At 31.4% G+C, this 26,602-nt stretch overlaps 3 protein-coding genes across 3 annotated transcripts; 1 reads left to right on the plus strand and 2 right to left on the minus strand.

Moving 5' to 3' along the window:
- Nucleotides 1-599: 599 nt before the first annotated feature.
- LOC112516074 (S-type anion channel SLAH2-like) lies at nucleotides 600-3,248 on the minus strand. The gene is made up of 3 exons (XM_025123099.1): nucleotides 2,478-3,248; nucleotides 1,542-2,312; nucleotides 600-1,127 (listed from the first exon to the last, which is right to left on the minus strand). The coding sequence occupies exons 1-3, from the start codon at nucleotides 3,246-3,248 to the stop codon at nucleotides 738-740; spliced, it is 1,932 nt and encodes a 643-aa protein (XP_024978867.1). The 3' UTR covers nucleotides 600-737.
- A 15,995-nt stretch (nucleotides 3,249-19,243) lies between these two features.
- On the plus strand, nucleotides 19,244-20,614 carry LOC112522927 (probable membrane-associated kinase regulator 2). Its single transcript, XM_025132277.1, has 2 exons — nucleotides 19,244-20,165; nucleotides 20,313-20,614. The coding sequence occupies exons 1-2, from the start codon at nucleotides 19,298-19,300 to the stop codon at nucleotides 20,396-20,398; spliced, it is 954 nt and encodes a 317-aa protein (XP_024988045.1). The 5' UTR covers nucleotides 19,244-19,297; the 3' UTR covers nucleotides 20,399-20,614.
- A 5,175-nt stretch (nucleotides 20,615-25,789) lies between these two features.
- On the minus strand, nucleotides 25,790-26,601 carry LOC112527054 (late embryogenesis abundant protein At1g64065-like). Its single transcript, XM_025137539.1, has one exon. The coding sequence runs from the start codon at nucleotides 26,582-26,584 to the stop codon at nucleotides 25,973-25,975; it is 612 nt and encodes a 203-aa protein (XP_024993307.1). The 5' UTR covers nucleotides 26,585-26,601; the 3' UTR covers nucleotides 25,790-25,972.
- Nucleotide 26,602: the final 1 nt, after the last annotated feature.

Here is a 26,602-nt window from a genome sequence, read left to right on the forward strand (position 1 = left end):
TAAGATTTCTTTTAAATATTCCAATACTAAATTTTGTCGTAATTATAAAAAATTATAATATTTTTGTCTAAAAAATATTTAAAAAACCCAATTACTATTTTTAAAGTGTATTTCTTTAAAAGAAATCTTCAGAATAAAATATTCTTACATGTTAAAAACTGATTTTTGATAAAAATGAGATGTATTTGAGCTGGAATTATAGGGCCGCGCTTTGTATATAGAGAACGATTAGGTATTTTTAGGGACCGGTTTTTGACCATCTCTAAATTATAGAAAACGACTAAGGAGCCGTTTACCAAATGGTTACTCGGGTAAGTGAACACCAAGTCATATTACCTTACCGGATGAATATGGTAAAAGCGAAACAAGGACCAAGAGTCTTACCCGTTAAGTGAAAGCGACGATTCTTACTACGGTGAGAGCTTATCGGGTAAATTGTTGCATACGATACCGTTTTGGTGAACTAAAATTTTATCCGGTAAGTAAATGATAATGTTAAGTTTACCGACAAACGCTTACCGGATAAGTATTTGGTAAAGGGTCCCTAAATGTTACAATAAGACCGGTTACAAGAAGACAATCTCGTACGAGGATCTCTAAATGATAATAGTAAAATGAAAACGTTTGAGGGAACAAAATTGATTAAGACAAACCAGGTTGTTATTTTCATATTCTATCTACACATCCAACCTCATCGGAACTTTCCTAACTAATTTTCTCTCCTTTTCCTCATCCTACTAATTCGCCGGATGTATCACCGGAATCCTCACTTCTTTCTCGCCGGAGTTCCTGGTTTTACCCTGATGTTCCGCATCTTTGGCCGACCCGCATGTGCCCCGATGATACCATTTCTTTTGCGTTTTTGATTTCCGGTCACTAATTGCAATTCCTATATCGTTTGGGAAGAGGTCCCGCAAAACGAAAGCATGAAGAATTGTCGTTATCAGTAACCCTGTCACCGTTACAGTAGCAACGGTGGACAGGATTAACGATAATGCTTTTGTTACTACGTTCGAGACCTCACTCGAGTATCTGATGGTCGAGATTGCAGCTCCCGTCATTGGAAAAGTGTAAGCCCACCACGCCAACGAGAACTTGAATCCTCTAAAGAAATTTACTCGAACCGCCTGCAAATGTTACCGTATTACACCAAATTTAGATCAAGATAAAAAGTCGACAAGTTGAGTAAAAAGACCAGACTTGAATCATTTCTCCTCTATATAAGTTGGAATCTCTCCCTTTTTAAAGGCTTTTAGAGTAATCTAATGGGTTCCATATGTCCTTACATTGTATCAGCTCACGCTGTACCATTATGACAACTCGACATTATTGGGACAATCCGTACCCACTCCCAAATCAATTAGAACGGTTTGTTTCTTAATAGCTTAACGAGCTTAATGAGAAAGTGACTTATTCAGTAAACTTCTAGTAGGAGCTTCATGCAGAATGCCAGATCCCAACAAAAAAAAACAGCCCTTAGACCATTCTCTTGGGTTGTTTTAGAAAGTAATTGAAGCATGAAATTAAGACGTTGAACTAACCAGTGAAAAATAGAGAAACAAGGCAATGAAGTAGGCGAGTCGAGACCCGTAATCGAACGAACCATTGATCTTGGCCCACGCCATCGAAGCAACACTCGGAGCAGCGACAAACAGAAAGAACACCGGATGAAGCTCTTTCGGGAGAGTTTCGTTCGTCGGAAGTCTCTGATACAACGTCACAAACAACACCGTGTAATGAGCCAATCCAACCGCAAAGAAGAAAATCGGGCCTTCTTTCAACCCCATCGTTGCCCCCAACAACGCCCCCACAAAGTTCCCCACCACCGATAAATGGTTAGACGGGTTCGCCACCTTCGACAACCGCCGCTGCCCACCGGACATCCACTGCCCGTAAATCTTGAGCTCCAGACAGAATATCGGCGTCATTAGCACGTACCATAACGAGTGAGGCAGTTTCCTCATAACCGAATCCGGAACTCCGATGGCCAAGAAAAGTAACGCGATCCACGGGGCGAAAAAGAAATTCACTCGAATCGGGTGGTAATATTCTCTTCGAACGGCTTCGAAATAGAAGATCACTTTAAGAAGGTACGTTACGGCCACCACCGCAAAAAGAAGGATCGATATACACCATAACGTGTAGTTCACTCGAAGACTTATATGAAGGAAATGTGTCGATGCCGTCGATGCTAAATTCTTCCACATTATCGCTTGGCTGCTAACGCCGAGACATATCCCGAACGACGAGATCGGAAAACGAAGAAGAAACGGCCATTTTTTATCTTCGGGAAGCATTATTTCCTCCTGAGGCTGTTAAAGAAAACGTTAAAAAGATCGAATTTTGATTTAAAATGAGCCAACCCACTCCAATGAGATCAGGTTTTATTTTATAAGAAGTCAAATGTGTCTAACAGCAACAAAAAAAAAGCAGTTAGGACATTTAGACGTATTTAACGTGAAAAGTGCATAACGTACCCGAAGGGTCTCCAACTCGGGTCCTTCTAAAGCATCGAAGTATCTATCGACAGATAAAGTCTCCCCTTGAAGATTTTGGGGAGGGTTTATCTCGGGTTCGTTACGTGGCTTCCCACGTAACGTTGAAAGTTGTCTTTCGAGTCGACCTGACCATGTTTTGAATGAGTTGTATCTATTGTCCTTAAACTCATCCAACCGCGGATTCTTTACCGGAAGAATCAGACGGTGCTCCGGGGTTTTTCCGGCCACTGTCTGATCATCAGTTCCACCGCCCATTATTATGGGCTCGGAATGAAACTTGACCTCATGGGTGCCGGAGTTTTCTGGGCTATCGTTTCCGGCTGCTTCCACCTCGTCTTTCAGCACAACCCTTTCCGCATCCAATCGCAAATGTGGCATGCTAATCGAAACAGATTGTGTTGCTTCTCGACTCGAAGAATCACTCGAGCTTTCGATATCGTTTCCACTCGGCTTCTGGAAAAATTCAAACAGAAATTCAATAACCACAAGATTTATGAGATCCAGCCATTGATTATCAGCAACTCTGACTGCCATTTTCAGAGCTGATTCATTAATGAGCTTAATAAAATCCCTCCATTCCATTACCAACTGAGTTTTGATCTGAAAACTTACCATAAACTGGAAATTGGAGTCACTTTGCTTGGTATCATCATCATCAAAACCCAGAATTTGGTGGCCATCTGCAGATCTGATCAGTGATGGAACCGCTTCAGTAGGGGAATCCTTTCCAAGATCATTGCTTTTTTCCATCACAATCAATTTCTTGCTGTAAAATAAAGACAAAAAGAATTAAATTAAATGAACATCAACAATCTCCATGCAAATGCATGTTCTTGATTCTTTAAAAATGTGTATTCAGATCAAGAAATGGAGAGGGGGTTGTACTATAGTGGGAATATGTGCATAAATGTGTTGTACCTTGAAAGAAATAATTAAACCCAACAATGGCTGTCTTTGGTGTATGGTAGATCCAGAAACAAAATGAAGGAGCACACCTTCCATTGTCTCAAATGTGAAGCTCTATTTATAGCACTCACTTTTTTTCACTATCTTCCAATTTATTAAGAGATATTATATAAAAAGGGATCCAATAAAAAAATTACACTTCAAAATTATGAATTATCAATAACTTTAATCGTAATTTTAAATTACTTTAAAAGTGATTGAACGGATAAGAGTCAACATTCTCAATTACTTTATTTTTATAAGACTGTTGGTAAACATCATCATCTCTAACCAGTAATCACTAATCAGGTAAACCATCTTCACTTAATAAGATTTCAATCAGCAAAATGACACGATAAGATTGTTGGTCAAGACCATCACCTCTAATTACGTAATTGTCTCTTACCCATTAAAAAGAAATAAGTGTTTAATACATTGGTAAAAGGCAATAAATATATAATAAACAATCCTTAGTTATGAAAATATATATATATATATATATATATATATATATATATATATATATATTTGATTAACCTGGATATCCAACCCACTATGCGAGCCGACTAATCTCAGTACGACCACCTGCTTCGCAAATACGGAGTCACCGCAGTTGAACATCCGTGGCCACAAGGGGATTTTTATTCCTCTTTAGATTTGAACCTACGACCTCCTAGTACTTTTGACCTTTGGAGCCAAGCTCAAACCAATCAGGCACCACCCTTGTGGTTAAAAAAAAAAAGATATATTTGCTTTTTGCATGAAAACAAGTGTTCCAACAAACGCATTACGTCTTTCCTTATAAGTATGATGTTTAATTCAACTTATCGGTTTTGACCTGAACGACCACATTCAATTTATAAACGCACATTTGCATACACAAATTCAAAAACACCCTTTTACACAATAGCGACTCACTTTAACCCAATTCAGCAAACTTGTCGATCTTTACGGGTAAAAGTCTAAATTTCATATTGTCTTGTCGTCACAATTTCTTTACAGAATTAGATCTTTGAATCGATACTTTTATTTTACATTCTCTTTCGTACATAAAGAACGGAGGAAACTAGACCTTTCTTTACGTACTCTCTTATCGCATATCAACAAAATTCTTTTTGTTCCACCGTATTGTGCAACATTTCATAAATAAAAATAACTGATAAACTTGACTTTTTACAGTATCATAACTTTAAAACATTTGATTTATTTTGTAACTATGAATCACATTTACACATTCATTTATTAGTAAACATTGAAAAATGAATTTGTTTATTTTTGTGACAACCAAATTAAATTTGAGTATTAATTACAATAATTAAAAATTAATTTTTGAAAATAAATTAAAAATTACCGGTATCAAGATGTAAACCAAGTGATGCCATGTGACATGGACCCGTTCTTTCCAACCACGCCAATTCTTAGGAAGACGTTCATGGACCCATGAGGAATGGCCATCGGATTCGGGGCTGCTCTAAATAAAACCTAACCCATAAATAAATAAGTGATTTTAAATTAAATCCATTATTTAAAAAATAAATTTTAAAATTAACATATAATATATGATAAATGGTGGAATATATACATAACATCGGGTTTAGGTTCAGGAGAAAAAAAAAACGTTAAATAAATAAAAAATCAAATGAAAAAGTATATTGATATGGAGTTCAAACTAAGTAGAAAAATTATGATGGTTTTTTTGTTTATTTTCCGGGTTTTTTAATAAAAAATGGAGGGGGTAAAGTTTTAATTTAAAGATATTGTTGTAACCCTTCATTTAATCAGGTATATTGGATCAATTAATTTAATTTAATGCTGTTTTCTAGTTTCTTTTATATAGGGTTTTTCAAATACAAATTTTCTAATTAATACAAACCAATCAAATGATATATTTATGGAAATGATGATAGTTTATTTATTATAATCTAGATATTTATGGAAGATGATAAAAAATAATTCATTATGATTAATGTTTTAAATCAACAAATAATCAAGATATTTATAACGCAGGTTATTCGATGTAGAGTTTGTATAAAATATAAGGTTTATATTTTAAACTCCATATATATATATATATATATATATGTGTGTGTGTGTGTGTGTGTGTATATATATATGGTTGGATTTGCGTGAGACAATGTTGTTTTCGTGAGACACAATTTTACACTTCAAATTTCACAACAAAATGTTGTGAAGGTAAAAAGAAGCCGAATCTCCACAACAAAATCATTTTGAAGGTTACCTTCACAGTTTTTATTGCGAAGTTTCTAGTGTAAAAATCGTGTATCATGAAAACAGACTTATGTCACATGATTCCAATATATATATATATATATATATATATAKAGAGAGAGAGAGAGAGAGAGAAGTGATCAAATGGAAACCACCCTCATTTGTGTAAACCGTACAAACCTCATTCAACCAATCATAATTTTTTATTTTGTTCATTTTTTTGTAATTATGAGAGGTTGATTAATCATTTTTATTGTGGAGGGTGTTAATCATGGATATTATCATCTTCATTATTTTAATTTTAGATAAATACATGAAACAGTTCCATTAAAATTTCATTAAGTATTATATGAAACAATTTCATAACCATATATGAAACAACTTTATCAAAAAAAATATTATATGAAACAATTTCACAAGATTAAACAATTTCATTAAAAAAATTCATAAGATTAAACAATTAAATCGGCGGATGAGAGTGATTTGCACGGTATATATATATACACACATATAAACACTTGTTTATTTTTCTTAGAAATGATTGAAAAACAGGACTCATCTGTCATCTCCCAAGAAACTGTGCATAGAATGGAGATTTGTCTTTTAGAAATAAAATATAACGAATAAAAACAAATGTACATGAGAGATTACCTGGATGCTTTATATTATTTTGTTTTTAATAAATAAAAATAAATAAATGTGGGACAACTTAGAGACCCTCTTTTCCAATCAAAATCATAATCAAAATCGGAAAAGGAAACAACGAACGAAGCTCGCATCGATGAGTCGAACAGAACAAATGGAACCAAAAGGCATTCTCGATCGTTGGATTAAGAACATATGAATCAACAATGGTTTTACGAAAATCGAAATTGGGACAGATTAATCGAAGAGTCCAATGAATTAATCTGGGAAAAAAACGTACCGTATGGGTGTTCATTCGAATGATGAATCTGGAATTAAAGCTGCTCATTGGAACCTTTTTTTATGCGATTGCTTACAACAACGGTATGTGTGGAGTTTGATGTTGATTGATGATTTATTTGTGGCCATCATACTAAACCCATTTAATTCTCCCCTTTCTGTTATCTCAGATTCTTGATTTTAGGGTTTTATGATTGTGATTTACGGAGAGTGATATGCAAAAAGTCAGAACCAAATCTTTTCGTCTTTTGGGGGTTCCAGTTAGGAAAAAAAGGACAAGGTAAAACAAGAGACAGAAAAAACCGTCATTTGGCCGATTTTAACGGAACTGAAGACTTTTTATTTTTTGAACGGTTAATAGTTCTATATATAAAATACAAAAGGTCTTACACAGATTTTGCATCGGAACGGATTTTTAAACCGAATGCATCACAAAAAGACTTGGCCATAAATGTTCTGACGGTTTGAATTTGAAAATGACATTTTGTATCCGATAACGTTTTACAACAATAAATATATTACATGTCAAAATAACGAAAATATAATACAAAGTTTATCGACCCATTAACACACTTTAATTATACAGTATTCTTTATATACGTCTCAACACAAATCAGATTCGAAAATATATAATATTCTCCTGTAAAATTGTATGTTGTTGTATCGTTTACTACAGACTGTTAGTTAAATCAGTAGTTTAGTTAACCAATCAAACAGATAAATATTACCATTGTTTTACTTCTTTTTATTATTGTAAAGATATTATATGTTCTGATTTAGACATATTTTACGTTCGATATCTTTAAATTTAACATTTCAGATCAATAAAAATCTCATCAAAATCGATCTTTTTTTTTAATATTGTCTTGAGATAATGAAAGGTTTTAATAGTGATGAGATACCTAATACCTAATGTAGGCCACTTTGTAGTCATTGGTGGATCGAAAGTAACGACTTCAATGGGGCTGAGTCGGGTTCCATTTATCCTTTTTGTTTTCTTTTTATCTCATAAAATTATAGGTCCCACTAAACATAAAATGTTTACGAGTAAAAAGTATCAATAATCATATGTAGCTAAAACTTGTAAGTATTTCTGTATCTATATTTTACTGTTTGAAGGTAGAAACCAGATCTACGTATTCAGATTTCAACTGTAGATGATTAAATATAATTTACTGAACTCGTGTAATTTATCAGAAGAATTAAATCTCAAACGTACACTATGAAAATAACAAAAGCATGAAAGTACATGGTCCGTACGATTACATTTACCTAATATTCCCCTAATTAAGTGACGTTATATGGACCATTTGGTTTTGTTTGCCAAAAAGAAAGAAGCACTTTGGTAAATCCCAATAATCAATGGCATGATGTCATCATCACTTTGCTAAATCTAAAAATCGATTACATGTTTGTCTCGTTATTAACTTCAGTATTTTATAAGTCAACATGTGAACAACTGATTCGGACACTCACAGTTATAACAAAATAAAATATGGGTGCTTAGAAGAGCAATATCATACCCATATTGCAACCTTTGGGTCTGGGGTCGGGATTAAAATGGTAGTCATTGATCAGCTGATTCGAATTAGATTTCATATTCAACACGTTAACTTATTTATATTCATCAAGTTAAAAAGAACATATTTCAACGAATTTTGCATCAAATTCTGTAATTTTTTTTCCTAATATAGTTCACGTAATATAATCGTGGTATCTTGTATCTATTCTACAAAAAGAGATGCATTATGTAAAAAGTTTGGATGGTGGGTGAATGACTTCTTCCATTCATTGTGTTTGCTGCTACAAAACAGAATTTTGGAGTCATCATTCGTCGTTTACAACTTTTTGAAGCTTCATGTGACTTTTGATTTTTGGTTTTTTGTCTCGTTTTAACGACCAAAAGCATCTTTGCACATGTATAAATACGACCCATAAAATAAATTAATGGAATTTGTATAAATACATACACAAATATACTCTTACGATCAATGTCTGCAATAACCCTACCATTGCTGACTTCCATAAACTTTCAAGGTTTGAGAGCGTGTTTCACAAACTTTCATACTTTTTATTTGGTGACTTTAGTGTCATCAATCATTTTTTTATGTAAACGAGATCGAAGGGTTGTGGTTAAGCTGTAATACGAGTTAGGGGGTGTGGAGAGCACGCTCGAATAAGCTAACCGGATGCTCGTATTAGCTAACTAGAATCTGAGATCGCCATGAAATAGCCCGGCCCCTGTTTGCTTGCAGAGCCTGTAGGAAGCTCCCAACGACCTAAAAGGTATGCACTAGACAAATCATAATAAGATCAATTATTCTATCCGAAGTGTTTTTGTTTGATACATCACCCACACCCATATTTCTAACACTTTCGTAAGTATAAAAGAGCAATTATTATTTTTAAAACTATAATTAATGAGCTATCTGTTTAATGATCTTGGTTCGCATCATCACCGGATTTCTGAAAACATGGATATCAGTATGATATACGAAAAGTATTGCTTATTCAAATGAATGTGCATACCTATACTGCCTACTAACACTTTATAAATGGGCCATTTCCTCCTGAATAGCTTGTAAATCTTTTGTTTGACACTCAATATTTGTGAATTCATCTCCCCTTGATTGTCAAAGTCCAATGATTCAATGAATCGTGATTCATGATCATGCTCGCTGGCAGAAGTATCAACCACATCTTGACCTCAATTACCATCATCGACAATGGAAAAGTGATAGGGCCAATTCATCTGAGAACCACAAAAAATTTGAAAACGATGAATTTCAGTGAGTATATGCATTAATGTATATAGACTTGCATACACATTAGATATATATTAATGAATATACTCATTGACGGAATATATATATATTGATAATATATATGCATGAATACGTATACAGATTCTCACAATTATCTATTAATTTTTATGGTTTTTACGATGAACCTTCATCCCTTATATAGTAGAATCAGAGGCATGTGAAGCCTTTGGTGGAACTTGTGAGTTCCTTATAAGCTCAAAATTATGGATAACAATTTATTTTCACCGTGATTTTAAGTTAAATCCATAGTTATTGGGCTAGTCAACTGCTTTGGGCCTTTGGGGCGTTACACACCATGTACCGTATTTGTCTATCACATGATTCTCTTAGGACAAAGAGGTATTGATAGGCTCAAAGATTTCCAATTACAAATGCTTTTGCACAATCATTCGTCGTTATATGAAGAGAGTTTTAACTGTATATGAAGAGTAATTATGGATTAAGTCCATACAATGGCAGACCCAAGGAATCTTTTTTTAAGTGGATTACATTTTTAAGTTGGATCAAAGGTCAAGAAATAGCAGTTTGACATGACCTGTCAAACACATTTTTTTTCCAGATGGAATCAATCATCCTACCCAAGTTTAACATCTATTATACCTTTGGTTTCAAAATACTTACCGGCATCCCTCATAATCAAACATACACATCTTTTTTATGTCTAAATATTTCTCTTACAATAATCGAATAAACTAAAACACAGAAGCCCGCTGAACGTTCTAAATAGATCCAAACGGAGTCCATTAATTGAAAATTTACGAAATTGGCCCTGTGATCTGTATTTTGATCTGGATCGGGGTCCCTTGAGCAAAAACGTCCTCTTTCTCCTCGGTTTAGTCCTCCTCCCTACCCAGGGACATTTTCGTCATTTTACACATTATCAAGAACCTAAGCCCAAAACCCAAGCCCAAATCCAAATCCAAATCCGAACCCTCTTCATCTTCATCTTCATCTTCATCTTGAATCTGAAAAACCCCTTAACCCTAACAGTAACATGTCCATGTTTCTGATCAAAATCCATCTATCTCTGATGAAGTAATGATAACCCTTTACAGCAAATGGGTGATGAGGAATCGCTTTTCTGGATTCATTGATTAAAATTATACAAGGAGAATCAAGATGAAGGGAAAGATATGGTGGTAGCTTCAACAACTTGGAATGGAGCTGGGAAACTGTTTGTCATTCTCCTTTTTAGTTTGACACCTGCAAATGCAAATGCAAATGCAAATGCAAATGCAAATCCCATCATTAAACAAGATTCAAAAAGTAGTAGTATAAAATCATGACTACAACTACTCACAGTCACAGCACCCCTTATTTTCAAATCATGTCTCAGATTTCCACAAGGTCCCAGAAGCCATGGCAGAAGCCAAAAGTGTGTCATTTGAACAACGTTTTTTCTGTTCCCACCACCGACATTGCCATTTCAACACCACCCTCTCTTCGTTTTCATTAAGTTTTTATTTTTACTCAGGGTTTTTATTTATAGCAGTGCCGAACCAAGAATTTTATCGATCCGCTGCATCTTTAAGATAATATGTAAAAAAGGTATATAAAATTGTCCGATGTATTTGTATCTAAATTTCATTGTTTCGAATGATTTTTTTGGTTTTTGATTTGATTTCGAACAACTTTTTCCATTGTTTTAACTGATATTCTTTATTTCTTTTAATATCTTATCTTTTTGAAAATAAATAAAATATAAAATGATGGAAAATACCGTAAAGAGACTGGATGTGGAAAAAGGATCCAACCCAAATCAAAATACAGTCCACATAATCCATTTTAGGATTTTGAAAATCATTTGAAACCTGAAATCATCATTTGGGTTTTGTCTTACGAGAAAATGAGCTTATTATATTATGTATAATCAAAAAGTTTTTTTTTTTCATTTTCATTAATTACTGATTAGTTGTCTACTCGTGCAATGTAGCGGAGCCGTGAATTTTAATGATTTTGAAGTTTTACTGTTTTATTAGAGAAGATTTAACGATGATATAAGTTACATTTGGTCTTTATATATTAATACAATTTGAATAAATAAGAGTCATGACTCCAATTACAGTATATTAATGATAAAAATTGTATGACAGTTTAAAATCCAATATATTTAAAATCCAACATATATAAACAACTCCACAAATGTGTTCGATTTACACCAAAAGCAAAGAATCAAGAGATCGAGAGCGAGACCGAGAGTTCTAGAGCAAGTGAATGAGAGATAAATGAGACAATTTTTAATAACTTATGGAGAATATCAGTTTTAATCTCATCTTGGGGGATGAGAAGAAGACATAGAGGTATGAGAGGGTGAAGTCATGAACGAAATGTGTCGAAAGTATATTGGGAACATAAAAAAAATAATGTGCATTGTTATTTTAATTGTAGATTAAGATATTTTAAGTCTGAATGCATAAAATAGTAGTACTTAATGTATTATGAGTTGTTTTTAAGACTTTGTGCATAAATGTATAGTATTTTGTGCATTAAAAATTATTTTTAAGACTTTTGATAAATTTGTTTTATAATATAGTATAGATTAATATCTTTAACCAAACATCTCTTAAATATATAATTCACTTTTACATAAACTACAAATTCAGTCCAAATAATTTTTGAAATTTTTGAGATTTATAATGCCTTTCAGTTTTTGTCTATGGCTCTAACGTTGTTAAAATATATTTTTGAAATATACTCGTATTTTCATTTTATATTAAAAAGTAAAAAAAAAATCATAGTTTTTATATTATATGTCATATTTTTGACAAAATTACAAAACCTTTTTTTATCGGGTTTGCTTAAGTTCCAGGTTTGGTCCCTAGATTTTGGAATTCAGAAAGACCATGATCATTACATTTTTCATTCTTGGATGTTAGGTCCATCAGTTGTTGTCGTTAAGTATCCTCACGAGCTAGTCACGTCACGTGAGAGGATTTTGGTGTTTTTGCGAAAAAAAAAATTATTTAATAAAACAATGTACAAGTTGTTAAAATATTTATACAAAAACAAAACCCGACTTATTCCCCCTCTCGAGATGAAACCAAAAAGATACTGTAAACCACAATAACAAGAAAAGTCGTAAACGAAAACCGTAATTCTAAAATAACATGATGAACAAACCATGTGGACACAAAATTGTCGTATATACTTTTAGAAAAATCAAATATTATTGTATTAAAAAACAAAATAAGTGCATTATTAATGATTTAAATATACGACTATGAACCGGGTGCAGGTGCAGGGTCTTCTTGCTGTGCACCTTCAATCTACAGGCTTAATTTTAGCCTCAGCCTTACAGATTCTCAATATCTCAACTACTCATTTTATCTTCTTTTCTTTTCTAAAAGAAAATTCTTTTTTATTTTCTAATATCAATTAAATTTAATTCCTTTTATGGAAAAGAAGATGTGCGGTTGTTTAAAATTTGCTAAATGGTTCGGTGTAAAATGATTAAATGATCAGAATGATTAAGAGGGTCTTATAATACAGTACAAAATGAAATATAATTGTTTGGTAATTATTCATAATGAAATTAGAGTGTTGAATTGTTAAGAGAGACCCAAGATACAAAATCATTCAAAGGGTTCTAGAACCATTAAGAGACACACTTTTGTCAAATAAGATTCACCTATTAACGATTCATAAATTGTCTCTTAATGGATATATTAAGAGATAAACAAACAACCTCGTAGTGGTTATTATTTATTATTTATATAAAAATAGTTTCAATAAAGTTAATGTTTTTATTATTTTGTTTCGATTTATATGTTCGATATCTTTAAGGACTTAAATTTTGTGTCTAAATATGACATTCTAAATATTTTTTAGAAACGGTTTTGTTGTAGATTATTGTTTGTACAAAAAATTACATTTTAATATAATAGATGATATTAATATTTTTAAGCATAATATATATATATATATATATATATTAATAATAAGAAATATAAACAAAAATGATGGAAAAAAGAAGTAAATTAAAGTACAAGAGCTATGAGAAAGAAAAATTGGCGAGAGTTGACGATGATGATGATGAAAACAGTAGGCATGAAAAACAATCAACTGCGGTATGATGGGATAAGATACCCACTCATTCCATATTATTATTCTTATTTATAAATTAATAAATAAATAGAATACACATACTTTTTGCATTATACAATAACATGTAATTCCGTAAAATGGTAATATTTATAAAAATTAGAAGGGTATTTACACAATACAATGAGATACATCTTGATTTTAGTATTTCATTTTATTTTTTGGTTTTAGTCGATGTTATAATACAATTTTATGTTGTTTTAAGAAAACGATAATGTTTTTATTTTTTAATAAAATATAAACAGGAACATATTAATAAAAATTGAAAAAAAAATGGTGATATTAGTACCAAACTAACTATTTAAATATTTTTTACTCTTTTCGCATATTTCTTTAATTCATTTTTATATCTTTGATTTAATAATATAGTTTTTCTATAAAGATAATAATTAAGTATTTTGTTATAACTTAATGATCATTCTAATTATATTTTAGATTTTTTATATTTAAAATGAAATGTTTATCTATTTTGATTATGTTTATCTGCAGTTTTGTTACACGAATTCAAATATGAAACTCTAATAAGTTGTACTTACGCAAAATTTACTTGTAATATTGAATTTTAAGTAATATGCATCAATAAACAATATTTTAATATAGCGTTATCGATGTAGACATGGATGACAAAGTCTTTATCAATATTTAATGTTAACTCGACAACAATTATAATATTATTTAGTATATTATTAGAGTAAGACCTTTGTGTATTTTTTAGCTTAAGAAATAAGCACCATAAAAGTAATTGTAGTAAGTCTGTTTAGGACCCGCATTTTATTAACTTGAATTATACCGTTTCGTATTCACTATCAATTTTTCAAAACTATGAATTATTATTTGTAAATAAAATAACATATATAGTTAGCATTTAATAAAATTCAGTAAATCAAATGTGATTTTCTGAGTAATATGGGGGAAAAGCATAGACGGACCTAGAAGGGTGGTTAGGTGGCACGTGCCACCGTATTGTTCCTACGTGGTAAGGTAAAAAAAAATTAGGTTCGTGAAAGGTGCAACCGTTTTATTCTAGAAGGTGCAACCGTTTCATATGGTGCCACTGTATCAAAAAATTCTTGGGTCCGTCCCTGGGAAAAAGCTTATCGATATTTAAAAGGGTTGGTTTAGTCGGTAAGTATTTAACATTAAAGATTACAATGTTTATTAGATGACCGTACGTGTTTGAGTCAGGTTGTACACGTTTCGACTAATCCCACAAAACCTTGAAGTTAAAAACACTCAGACCGATGACTATCGGAAAAGAAACTCAAAACTCAAAATCTTACAAGTAGTAATGTTTATGGTCATTTATCAAACGCTTACCAAGTAAACCCTTACCGTCCAGAGTCGCCATGTTCACTTACTTTTATCATGTAATATTTTGTCATTTTCGTCTCTCAAAATAGATTGTGGGTAACCATCTTCTACCCAGTAACCGCTAACGGGGTAACAATCTTTTTTTTTCACTTATTGGATAAAATTATCGCTCCTTGCTTTTTACCGTACAATCGAGCACGATTCTCAATTTTTGTCATACTCTCCCACTAAAGTAAATGACACTCGATAAACACTTAATGATAAATATTTGGCAAAATAAAAAACCTAATGGAGAGTGTGTTTTTCTAGTTTGAACCATAAGCATAACTTGAGGGAGCAATTTTGGGAATGGACATTTTTATGGGGGATGGCTATCCTGGAGTCTAGAAAGCATTTTTAGGTATCACGAGGCAATTGAAACCCAAAGTCATCAATCATACCTTACTAAATCAAATATATTTCGAAACTTATTTATAAAATATAAACTAAATAATTAAAAATTTTATTTAATTTTAATAACTACTTTATTTTAACAACTCTAACATTAATTATATTATTAAAATATTATACATGTTTAATAAAATACTAGAAGGGTACTCGTGCAATTATGCGAGATACATCTTGATTTTAATGTTTCGTTTTATGTAGTTCTGGGAAAAAGAAAATGTTTTTAATTTTGAATGGATTATAAATTTGAGAATATTATAGAATTTTGGAAAAAATAAGATATATTAGTATCAAATTAACTATTTAAAAGTTTTCGTTTTTGTGTAATTTTTTTTAATACAATTTTTTTTATTATAGTTTAATTGAAGTTTAAAAACGAACTAATTTATTTTTGGTTTAATAAAATAATTTTTTTTAAATAATAATTAAGTATTTATTAAAACTCAATGATTATCTTAATTATATTTTAGATTTTTTATATTAAAAAAGAATGTTTATCATGTATTTGGTTATATTTATTTACAATTAGTTACATGAATTCAAATATAGGACTTTAATAAGATGTACTCATGCGCATTCTACTTGTAATTTTGAATTTTAAGTAATATTCATCAATAAACAATACTTTATGCATAAAAAAATTATTTTTAAGAGTTTTTATCAAATAATTTATAATATAGTATATATATCTTTTTCTTCCATTTAATTTCAATTTATTTTTGTTGTTGAAAACGAACGAAAATACTCTCTCGCTCTCTTATATATAAAGTTTTAGGTATTTATTTAAATTTAGAGATTTTCACACTTTTCTCAATTTTGCCATATACATGACATAATTGTTGGAACACAAAACTCTAATAAGAGCATCTACTCATATTCTCCAAAACGAAAAATTTGAGGATTTTTTTCTCCAACAAAATTTTCAAAATCTTCTTCAAAATAGAGAAAGTATGAGAGAAGATAAAAATCTCAAAATTCAAAGATTTCTCAAAAAATAATTACTTATGATAGATTAATGGTTTTTTATTCATTCTATAAATGAAATTACTTGAAATTAAATATTTATGAGTTGAATTGAATATTTTATAACTACTAGAAGGGTACTCGTACAATGCAGCGAGATAAATCTCAATCTTAATGTGTAGTTTTTATTCTTTGTTCTCATCGATATAATCCGATTTTATGTGGTTTTGAGAAAACGATAATGTTTTTATTTTTGAATGAAATATTAGTATCAAATTAACTATTAAATAGTTCTCGTTTTTTTTGGTGTAACTTTTTTAATTCAATTTTTTTATTATAGTTTAATTTAGATTTAATAACAAAGTAATTTATTTTTGGTTTAACAATATAATTTTTTATAAGAATAATAATTAAATATTCTGTTAGAACTCAATAAATATCTTAATTATATTTTTTAGGTTTTTTATGTTTAAAATGGATGTTTATCATATATTTGATTATGTTCATCTGCAGTTAGTTACACGGATAAATGGAGCTTTAATAAGTTGTACTTGCGCAAAATTACTTGTAATCTTGACTTTTAAGTAATATGCATCAATAAACAATACTTAATGCATAAAAAATAGTTTTTAAGAGTTTTTATCAAATGATCTATAATATAATATAGATATAATATTTAAAATAAAAAATCTATTAAAAATAAATGTAGTTTTTTTTTTTAGATATTAAATTTTAATTCTCCAAAATTTTCATTATAACATTATTAGCCTGTACAAGGATTGTCTTATCCTCCATTCCAAACACTCCTTTTTTTAGTTATCTCCTTTTATTTAAAAAAAAAAAGAAAAAGAAAAAGAAAAAAAGAAAAGTGAATGGTTGAAGTCAAACCTTTTCTAACCCTTCCGAGGAGTCAGCCCACCCTTCTCTTTATTGCAAAGAAAGCTTTGGGTTTTGGGTTCGTAAACGCGACGACTAGGCGTGCCCACTCCCACCCCGCTCCCTCTTTTTCAATACTTTTTCATTCAACCCCCTCAACTTTTGAATTCTTTTCAAATTAACCATCTTTTTCATTTTTATCTTTTTTCAAAGGTATTTTCTCCCTTAAACCAAAAAAAGAAAACACAAAACGCATACGTATCGTCCACCACTTCTAATTGAACCTTTATTGTTTTCCTACAAAAGAACTGCTTTTTTCATTCAGCACCCGCGATAAAGAAAATGTCTACGTACGTCACACATTCCACATCCAACTGAGCATACCTTTATATCTGTTGTATCATACAATTATTCATAAAAGAAGTCTACTTAACGAATACACTTGTTTTTAAAAGTGGCATTAGCAAACCACAAAGGATGGTGCCTGATTGGTTTGAGCTTGACTCCAAAGGTCAAAAGTACCAAGGAAGAATAACAATCTCCTTTTGCCCACGAATGTTCAAATGCGGTGACTTTGGAATATCAGCAAAGCAGGCGGTCATACTGAGATTAGTCGGCTCGCATGCAAATTGGATATCCCGGTTAATAAAAAACAAAGTGACATTAGCATAGAAGTTTGCCTATAGTTTGGACCAAAACTACAAAAAATTAAATTAGAGGTATTGGCAAAAGAAAGAGAGAAAAAAGAAAGAAAAGCAAAAGTGACCTCAAAACCCCCCTTCACTTTGGCATACACTTTATTTCTGACCCTATCCTTTGAGTACCTCTCTTTTCTTTCCCTTTTTCCTTTGTCTCACAAGTCTTTTCTTTTTGGGTCTTTTAGTTTCACCAAACACCCATTCCTTTTCTCCTTTTCTTCTCTTTTTGCTAATTTCCCAACACCCCTCTAACTTTTCTTTTGTCTATTCTTGCCCCCCCATCTCCATATTCAATAATCAAAAGTGATTTTAAGCCTTAATTTCAATAACTTTTTACAACTAAAGTTACTAATGGATAGTGGGTTACTTTTTGTTTTTAGCTTTAAAAAGAATAACAACTCACATCTTGTTATCAAATTTATATTCGGGTTTTCTTTATTTCGATTCTAACGAATGTAAAATATTGTAGATTTTTAACGATCGTTAAAATAATTGTTTGGACTCTGTTACCATATAGCATGTTCAATTCTTACAGGATCGTTTTATATTTTTTTAGGAAGAAAATACTATTACAATAACATGTCTGTGTCACTTTATTAATAATATGTGGTACTTTAACATCATAGCATAGGATTCATGCTAGCTTTCCGTGAAAACTTTACATGTTCATAAAAATGAAACTTCAAACACGAATTAGTTCTTCCCTAATAAACCCACGAGTTTCACAAGAAATTATGGCTTAGCACAAAATTTTAGATACGCCAACCAATTTTGAAAACGTCAATAAAGTGTTAATTTCACAGAGTAGAAAACATGGTATACAGATGACATAGAGGGGAAAGGCATGGGATGATTCACTAAGCAACGTCTATGAGTGGCATCGTGGCAGCAACGTATGGACCAAAAACAATATAAGGTAGTCACTAAAGGGTTGTTTGGTTGGTTTTCCATTATATCATGGATATTTTCAATTTTCCGAAATCCCGGCTTTCAAAATTGCCTTACCTTCCATTTAGGTTTTTTTGTTAGTAGCTTAACGTGCTTATTTATTCTTACGTATTTAAAAAAATCTCTAAAATTTATATTGGAAAATAGAAAAATACTAATTATTATATAAATTTAAATCAATATTTTATTAAAAAAACTAATTACAAAAATTGAGATTTGGTTTTGGATTGGAAAATGCAATTTGATGTCACTAACAAACATCAAAGGAATCAAACAAAATCTGACCCGACCCGAATCATCATCTTTCTCTCTCTAAACTCACACTGTTGTGTTGACTGTGTGTGCCACTGCAAAAAGCTTATTCTCCTCCCTCTCTCTCTGCAACTTTTGCAGACCTAAAACGCCATTAAACGAAGGGAAAGCTTTCCTCCTTTATTTATTTATACCCCCTTCCCCCCTTTTCTATCCCCCCATTCACACTTCCTTCCTCAAACCTTCTCTCAAAAAATCATTTACTCTGGCTTTCCCTACCATGGACGTCTTCAGTCTTCTCAAATTCTGGCGTAATGCCGGTATCGGAGACCCCATAACCGCCGGTGACTTTGATATTTCAGCTGATGATGAAGGGTCATTCTTTGATTTGGTCTTCACAAATCCGAACAATCTCGAAGACAATGACTCTGTCGATTCTCCAACTGTCAGCGTCATTAGTGGCTTCCACAGTGACCACTACAATCAATTTTCAAAGATGGATGGCGCTGATTCAAAGTCAAATCACACTTATTCCTCTTCACATGCTGTTTTTTTCAACAATAAGAGTAAGATTTTGCCTCTAGATTCATCCAATTCGAAGACGCCTAGATCTCCGTTTCGTGTTTTGATGCTAGGGTTTCAGAATAGCAAAACGAAATCGGACAAGAAGGAGATGAAATGCGAAATCGAGGAGGTCACGATCAGTTCTTTGCTCAAAAGAGATAACAGTTTGAGGAACAAAATGAGGTCGGAGAAGTTTCTAGAACACGATCAGATGCCATCAAAACGTTTCTCGAAGGACGTTGTTCACAAGTATTTGAATCTGATCAAGCCTTTGTATATTAAGGTTTCCAAGAGATCAAACGAGAAGGTTAGGTTCTCCGATCACTCTCCGATGCCGTCATCGTCGTCTCCGGCGGCTTCATCAGTGTTTTCTCCGAGAAAGGAAGAGAAACAGGGAGGGAGAACAATGTTTAAAGAAGTTCGTAAGCATTTAGGAAAGAGTCGATCGTCGTCATCATCTTCCACCTCCGTTAAATCAATTCCGTCACCGGCAACCCGGAGAGATGACTCCGCTTTACAACAACAGGATGGAATCCAAAGTGCCATTTTACACTGCAAGAAATCGTACAATTCACCTTCTCAAGGTAAAATTCTTGTTTCAAATTCATAAAAAACTTATATATTTTAATCCACCGATTCCAGATTGATGTCAGAACAAATTTGCAGAAATCCGTCACGGATTCATATAGAAATTGCTAATATAAAAATCTATAATATTTAACTTGTTTCAGGGTGCAATGTTCTGTCAAGATCAGGAAGTGCGCCATCTCATGGACCTCGAATCTCCGTTGATGAAGAGAAAAGAAGCAGCATATGAAAATGGCGGGAATATATTCATGATTGTGTATGATAACATAGTATTAAACATAGTGTGAAAATTTAGAAAGGAAAAAAGTATGGGGTAGTAAAATGTCAAAAAATGATAGTAGGAGGGGGTTGGTGGGGTTTTGATGTAAAGTAAAGGGGTGATGATTACATCATCAGACTTATGACAGCGAGATTAAAAGAAATGATGAAGAAATCTTTTGCTTCTTTTGTGTGTTCCACTTCAGCCCCACTCTATATTGTAAATATTGTATTATATAATATAATATAATATTTTATTATATAATATAAATGTTAAAAAAATGCTTATTTTCCTCAACTGGTTCTTCCCAATTTGGTGTTTTATGGAATGAATATAAGAGTGAAATGTAAACAGTAATTTGTAAAAATGAAAAAGCAAAAGAAATGACAGTAAAACAGTAAAAGTAAAAAATGGCAGTGTTGATTCTGTTTGTCACCATTGCAGGAGAGTCAAACTTCATTGCAGGAGAGGAGCATGGTTTGGTGATTGTGGTTTTATTGGTCTTCCAAAACCTTTTTTTCTTTTAAAAGCAAGTTTTTTTAGGATTTTCAGACAATTTTTATAATAACCTCCTAATCTTTGCGTGTTTGTATAAAAACCTAGGTTCTTATTTAAAATTTAATGTAAACTCATATTTTGTTTGTTTATATATATATATATATATATATATTAGAAGTGTACTTGCATGATACAGCGAGATATATTTTGATCTTAATGTTTCGTTTTATTCTGTCTTTGTCGATATTATAATAGGGTTTTATATGGTTTTGATAAAATGATAACGTTTTATTTTTGAATAAAATATAAATTTGAAGATATCATAAAAATTTGAAAAAATTATATCCATATTAGTATCAAATTAACTATTTAAAAGTTGTTGTTTTTTGTGTAATTTTTTTAATTCAATTTTTTCATTATAAACTGGAACGGTACTCGCACAATGTTAAAATACGGTTTTATGTGGTTTTGAGAAAAAGAAAATATTTTTATTTTTAAATAAAATATAAATACGAAGATATCATAAAAAATAAAAAAAAAATATTGATATCAGTATTAAACTAACTATTTGAAAAGTCTCTTTTTTGTGTATTTATTTAACTCCTTTTTTGGTTTAATAATATAATTTTTTATAAAGATAATAATTAAATATTTTTTCTAACACAAATTGATATATTCTTTTCAATATAGATATTTTATTTGTAAAAAAAAAATAACAGTTCTTATTTTTCTAGTTAAAAAAAATATTTTTTAAACATTTTTTAAATGTTAGGAAATAAATTGTGATCTACAGGTTTTCTTAATATTCTCATATTTATGAATAATTTAGATTTCTTTAATTAATCTAATATATTTATTAAATAATGTGTAAAAATTAGATGTTTTGAAAGTACAATGTTCTAATAATAAATGTCGAATAAGCAATATGTTATATGTGAATAGTTTACGTGGATAATGAGGTGGCACTGAAACCTGATATAATAGGTAAATTTAAATCAAAAGTTTATCCAATTCTATAATAGGTAGATATTTTAAAATAAAATACCTAATAAAAAATAATTTAAAAATACATTGTTGTAATAATAAAAAACTTCAAATACATAAGTTATAATAAGGAAATTTATTAAAATAGGTACTATTTTCTTGTATTTTACCCTTGGTTCATTTTATGAGTTTACGGAATTCCAATTTCGCCTATGATGAACTTTGAATTCCTTGGATTTTTGTAAGGAATTCCAATTACATTTCATTTGTAAGGAATTCCAATTAGATTTCATTTGTAAGGAATTCCTTGGATTTATTATATTTTATCCCATCATAATGATTGTTACTACCACCCCCGTCACTACCATTATCACTGCCACCACTATTCATCATCCCTATTTCCACCGTCGTTGTCACTACTACCAACATCAACACTACCACCGCTATTGTTGCCGTGAAAACACCACCCACCGGCCACCGCAACCACCACCAATTAATAATTCTATCACTCTATGTTATTTATAAATTAAGCAATAAAATATGAAAAATATCATGTGTATTTTTGGTAATTTATCACTAATTATTATAATTCTAAAGTTATATTTAACGAAACAAACGAACAGATTCGAATTCGTCTCAAACAGATAAATGCATGGTCAAACGTGGTTATATTCCATTACAATTCATTCAAAATACAATTTTCCTTAACAGATTCCATATTGTAAACCAAACCCCACCTTTGGTTTTCTTTAATTCCGATTATGGTTCTAGTATTCTCCCAATCAATTTTTCTACTTGTTGTTTTAGATCATTTTACATTATCATCTGGTTTTCACAAACGTGATTATTTATCAACCAATTTCTCACTTTAAAACCAACTTATTAGCTAACTGCTAACTTATCAGTCATTTTTACCTTATCAGCTACTTTTTCAAAGATTAACGTTAATAAAAAATTAGGATTGGAATAGCAACAAATTTACCATGGTGGGATGCAAACTTACCTTTTGAATTTGAGTGATGAGCAATTGACCATACATGTATGGTGACAGTAAAAAGTATAGATACAAAGATATATATATATATATATATATATATATATATAAAGAGAGAGAGAGAGATGTGGATCCTTCAATGCAAGTAGTTGAAGACAAAAGCAAATAGCAATGGGTTCAGTCACTTTCAATTCCCCTCATGAAGCTGTTTGCTTGGAATAATAACAAGTAAAAGTCTGGAACCGGAATTAGAGAAGGGGTAAAAAATCAGGAATGGAAATGGGAAATGGGAAATGGGAAATGTGTGTCAGGAAAAACTGAATGGGAACTATCATTGCAATTGCTTTGCTCCTTTTCCAGAATTGGTGAATCTAACAAATACCAACAACAACAAAACAAAATGACGAGACACCCCCTCACCTTGAAACGACCCTTTCATCACTCCTGTTGATTCCATATCTGATAGTAACATCTACATGATTTATATATATATACATATACATATATATATATATATATAGAGAGAGAGAGAGAGAGTGTGTGTCTTAATCAGATTCATGGGTAGAACAGTAACCAAAGAAACCGAGACTGTTTAATTGCGAGAATGGGACGAGCAGTTCGGTAATCAAATCATAGTTAGAATGAGATTATCAAGCTTTTTATTCCGGTCAAAATGATTAAAAAGGCTTTCATGATATACTGCAAAATTAAATATAATTATTTGATAACTGTTTACAATTAAATTAGGACGCTGAATGATTAAAAGAAACCTATGATACAATTAAGAAGGTTTTAGAACCATTAAAAAACGGACTTATATTTGTCAAACAAGATTCATCTTTTAACAATCTTTTACACCTGAACTAAAACTACAGATGTCTAAAACAAGCAATAAACAAAATAAAATATAAAATTTCGTATCGTGAAAAAAATCTTGCAAGTTAAAACAACAAAAATGTTTAAAATAACAAAGTGAGAAAAATATCAGAGAAAATTCTTTTTGTTTTTTGATCAACAATTTTTGAAATTAATAGTTGTTTTTTTTTTCCTAAAAGAAATGAGCTAGTACTGAGGTGGGTTAACAGGTTGGGCTATATAAATCTAAGCCCCAATTGCATAATTTGGGTCCAAAATTTCAAAAGTCGTGTTCAAAAATCAAGTTTTAACATGCTAATAAACGGCCTTTATATATATATACAAACATGCACACATTGGTAATCATGTGTTTAACTTTTTTGGGTGTTTGGTTGGAGATATAAACGGCGTTGATTTGACTGGTCTTAAACCGGTTATGCTAAAAAAAGGGACCATTTAAGCTCGAAAATTTGATCAGACATGTGTAAGATTTTTGAAGGGTCAAGTGTTCTTCGGTTTCACAATGAACATTTGTGCATCTCTAATTAATTGGGTATAAAACAGTGACTTGTTATAAAATTTGAATGAGATTTTTGTGATAATTTTGGTGTTTTTAGAGGAGATGATATATAGATATGTATATTAATACCAAGTAATTCAATGCTAGCTAGTTGTCGTGACTTCTTCGACAAGTTACAACTCTGCCTTCCAAAAAACACGAATCAGCAAAAAGTGATCGAATGTCATATATAACGATTTCCACCTTAACTCCGAATCAGTTGCCTAGGTCAAAAATTGGGGAGCAAGGTCAAAAGTGACTTCTGAGATCGGGTAGTATGAATCTAAGCTATAGTATATAGGAGTTTCGGCATACAACAATAAACATCAGTCGAGAGGAATTAAAGTGGTTGCACCAAATAAATAATATAATATAAAAAAAATAAAAATAAATTATAAAAATTATGGTTTTTTAGTTAAGATCCCAGTTATTTTCCCATTTTCAACAACCATTTTGTGTAGGTGTGTTCAAAAATCCGATCAACCCTATCAATCCAACTCAATCAAACACGAAATAACTTAACCTGAAACAACCTGATGTCTTCGAGTTGTAAAACTTTTATACCGTAGGTATTGGGTTGAAACTGAGTTACTATTATTTGAACCCAACCCAACCCAGCCCAACTCGATGAGCCCGATATCCTTGTATTTTTTGGATTTAACATGATTGTTGAGTTTTCATTAATATATACATTAGACAATTACATTCTCACGTACTCTCTTCATATACACATATTTTAAATCTATTTTTCCATCTCTATATAACTTATCTGTATAAAAGTTCAGTAATTGTGAACATATATATGTAAATTGAGAAAATTAATTTAATGTGATATACATAAAATTTAAGAAGTATGAATAAGTTATATCAAATGGTTAATGATGAATAATAAATTATGAGTAAAGAAATAACATATTCAAGGTTAAAATAATATTTTAATGTACCAAAGTATCAACCGACCAAACCGTGCGATTTGGGTTGGGTTGGGTTGGGTTGGGTTGAGTTGCATTTTGGTTTGGATGAGTTGTGTTAAAAATTTTCAAACCACAAACATTAAGTTAAACTATTTAAATGTTTTTAATCCGATCAACCGAAGCTATTAAAACCCCTAGTTGTATGTGTTCCTTTATAAACTTTACACACATGATATTTATCTTTTAAATATCTATGGTTGGATACCATAACAATTCACCTTGTATTTACCAAACATCTGTCATTGGTTCAAGGAATCAAGCCCACAAGGTCAAAATAGAAACGAAGATCCTAGAAAACCAACTAATTAGTTTTTTATTTTTTTTTAAAAAAATTAAAAGTTATTTGTTTACCTTTTAATAATTTTATTAAAAGACGATATTTAAATTGTTAAGAGGTGAATCTTGTTTGGAAAAAAAAATTATATTTCATTTTGCATTATATCATAAAAATCTCTTAATTATTCTGTACCAAACCATTCAACAACTGACAAAACACCTTAATCACAAGAAATTAACAAATTATAGAATATACGTATATTTATTTAAAAAAAAACAATTCTAGCTCTCTCGATACAAAGAATATATACACAAAATGAAAGCATAAACAAGATCAAAAAAAATAAAAAAATAAAAAAAATAAAAATATACGAGTTGTATGGTTAGGTTACTAACGAGAAATATCAGCGACAAGAAATAATTCTGAGCTCCCTGCTCGCAATAACAAGGTCCATGCTACAATCCATATTAACATGCTTATATTTCCGGAACACCACCAATATTTTAAACTTTCCGGTCAATCTCGATCGGCTTCTCAACGGCAGAACCCCACTGTTCAGATCATTTCGTAACTCCGATGATGACGTGACGTTCGTCGACGACAACATCACCGGAACCGTAAACTTCCTAGTATCTCTCGAGTTCACTTTTTCATTCCAAACAAATCCCTCACCGATCTTCCGGTCCCGATAGTAGAAATCCACGGTGGTGCTCCGGTAGCGGAATCGACGGAAGTTTTTGTTTCTAATACCGAATTCTGTGTTCATGACGATGTCAAAGGAAGGGTTTGTTGTCGAATTGGCAACTTCGAAAGTTCCGAAAGTGGCGGACCGGACACGAAACTTAGGGGTACGAAACCTGCCGGTAGTTAAAGAGAAGAGAAGGATGATTACGGCGACAAAAGCGGCAATGATCACCACGGACAAAAGGCACCGTCGGCGTGTCTTGCGGCGGGCCTCGTTGGCAACCGCTGATAGGTCTTCATTGACATGGGCGTAAGGGTTATTGGGAACCATTTTTGATTGTTATTTTGA

This window comes from Cynara cardunculus (assembly GCF_001531365.2).
Source record: "Cynara cardunculus var. scolymus isolate 2C chromosome LG 1, CcrdV1, whole genome shotgun sequence".
NCBI classification, from domain to species: Eukaryota; Viridiplantae; Streptophyta; class Magnoliopsida; order Asterales; family Asteraceae; genus Cynara; species Cynara cardunculus.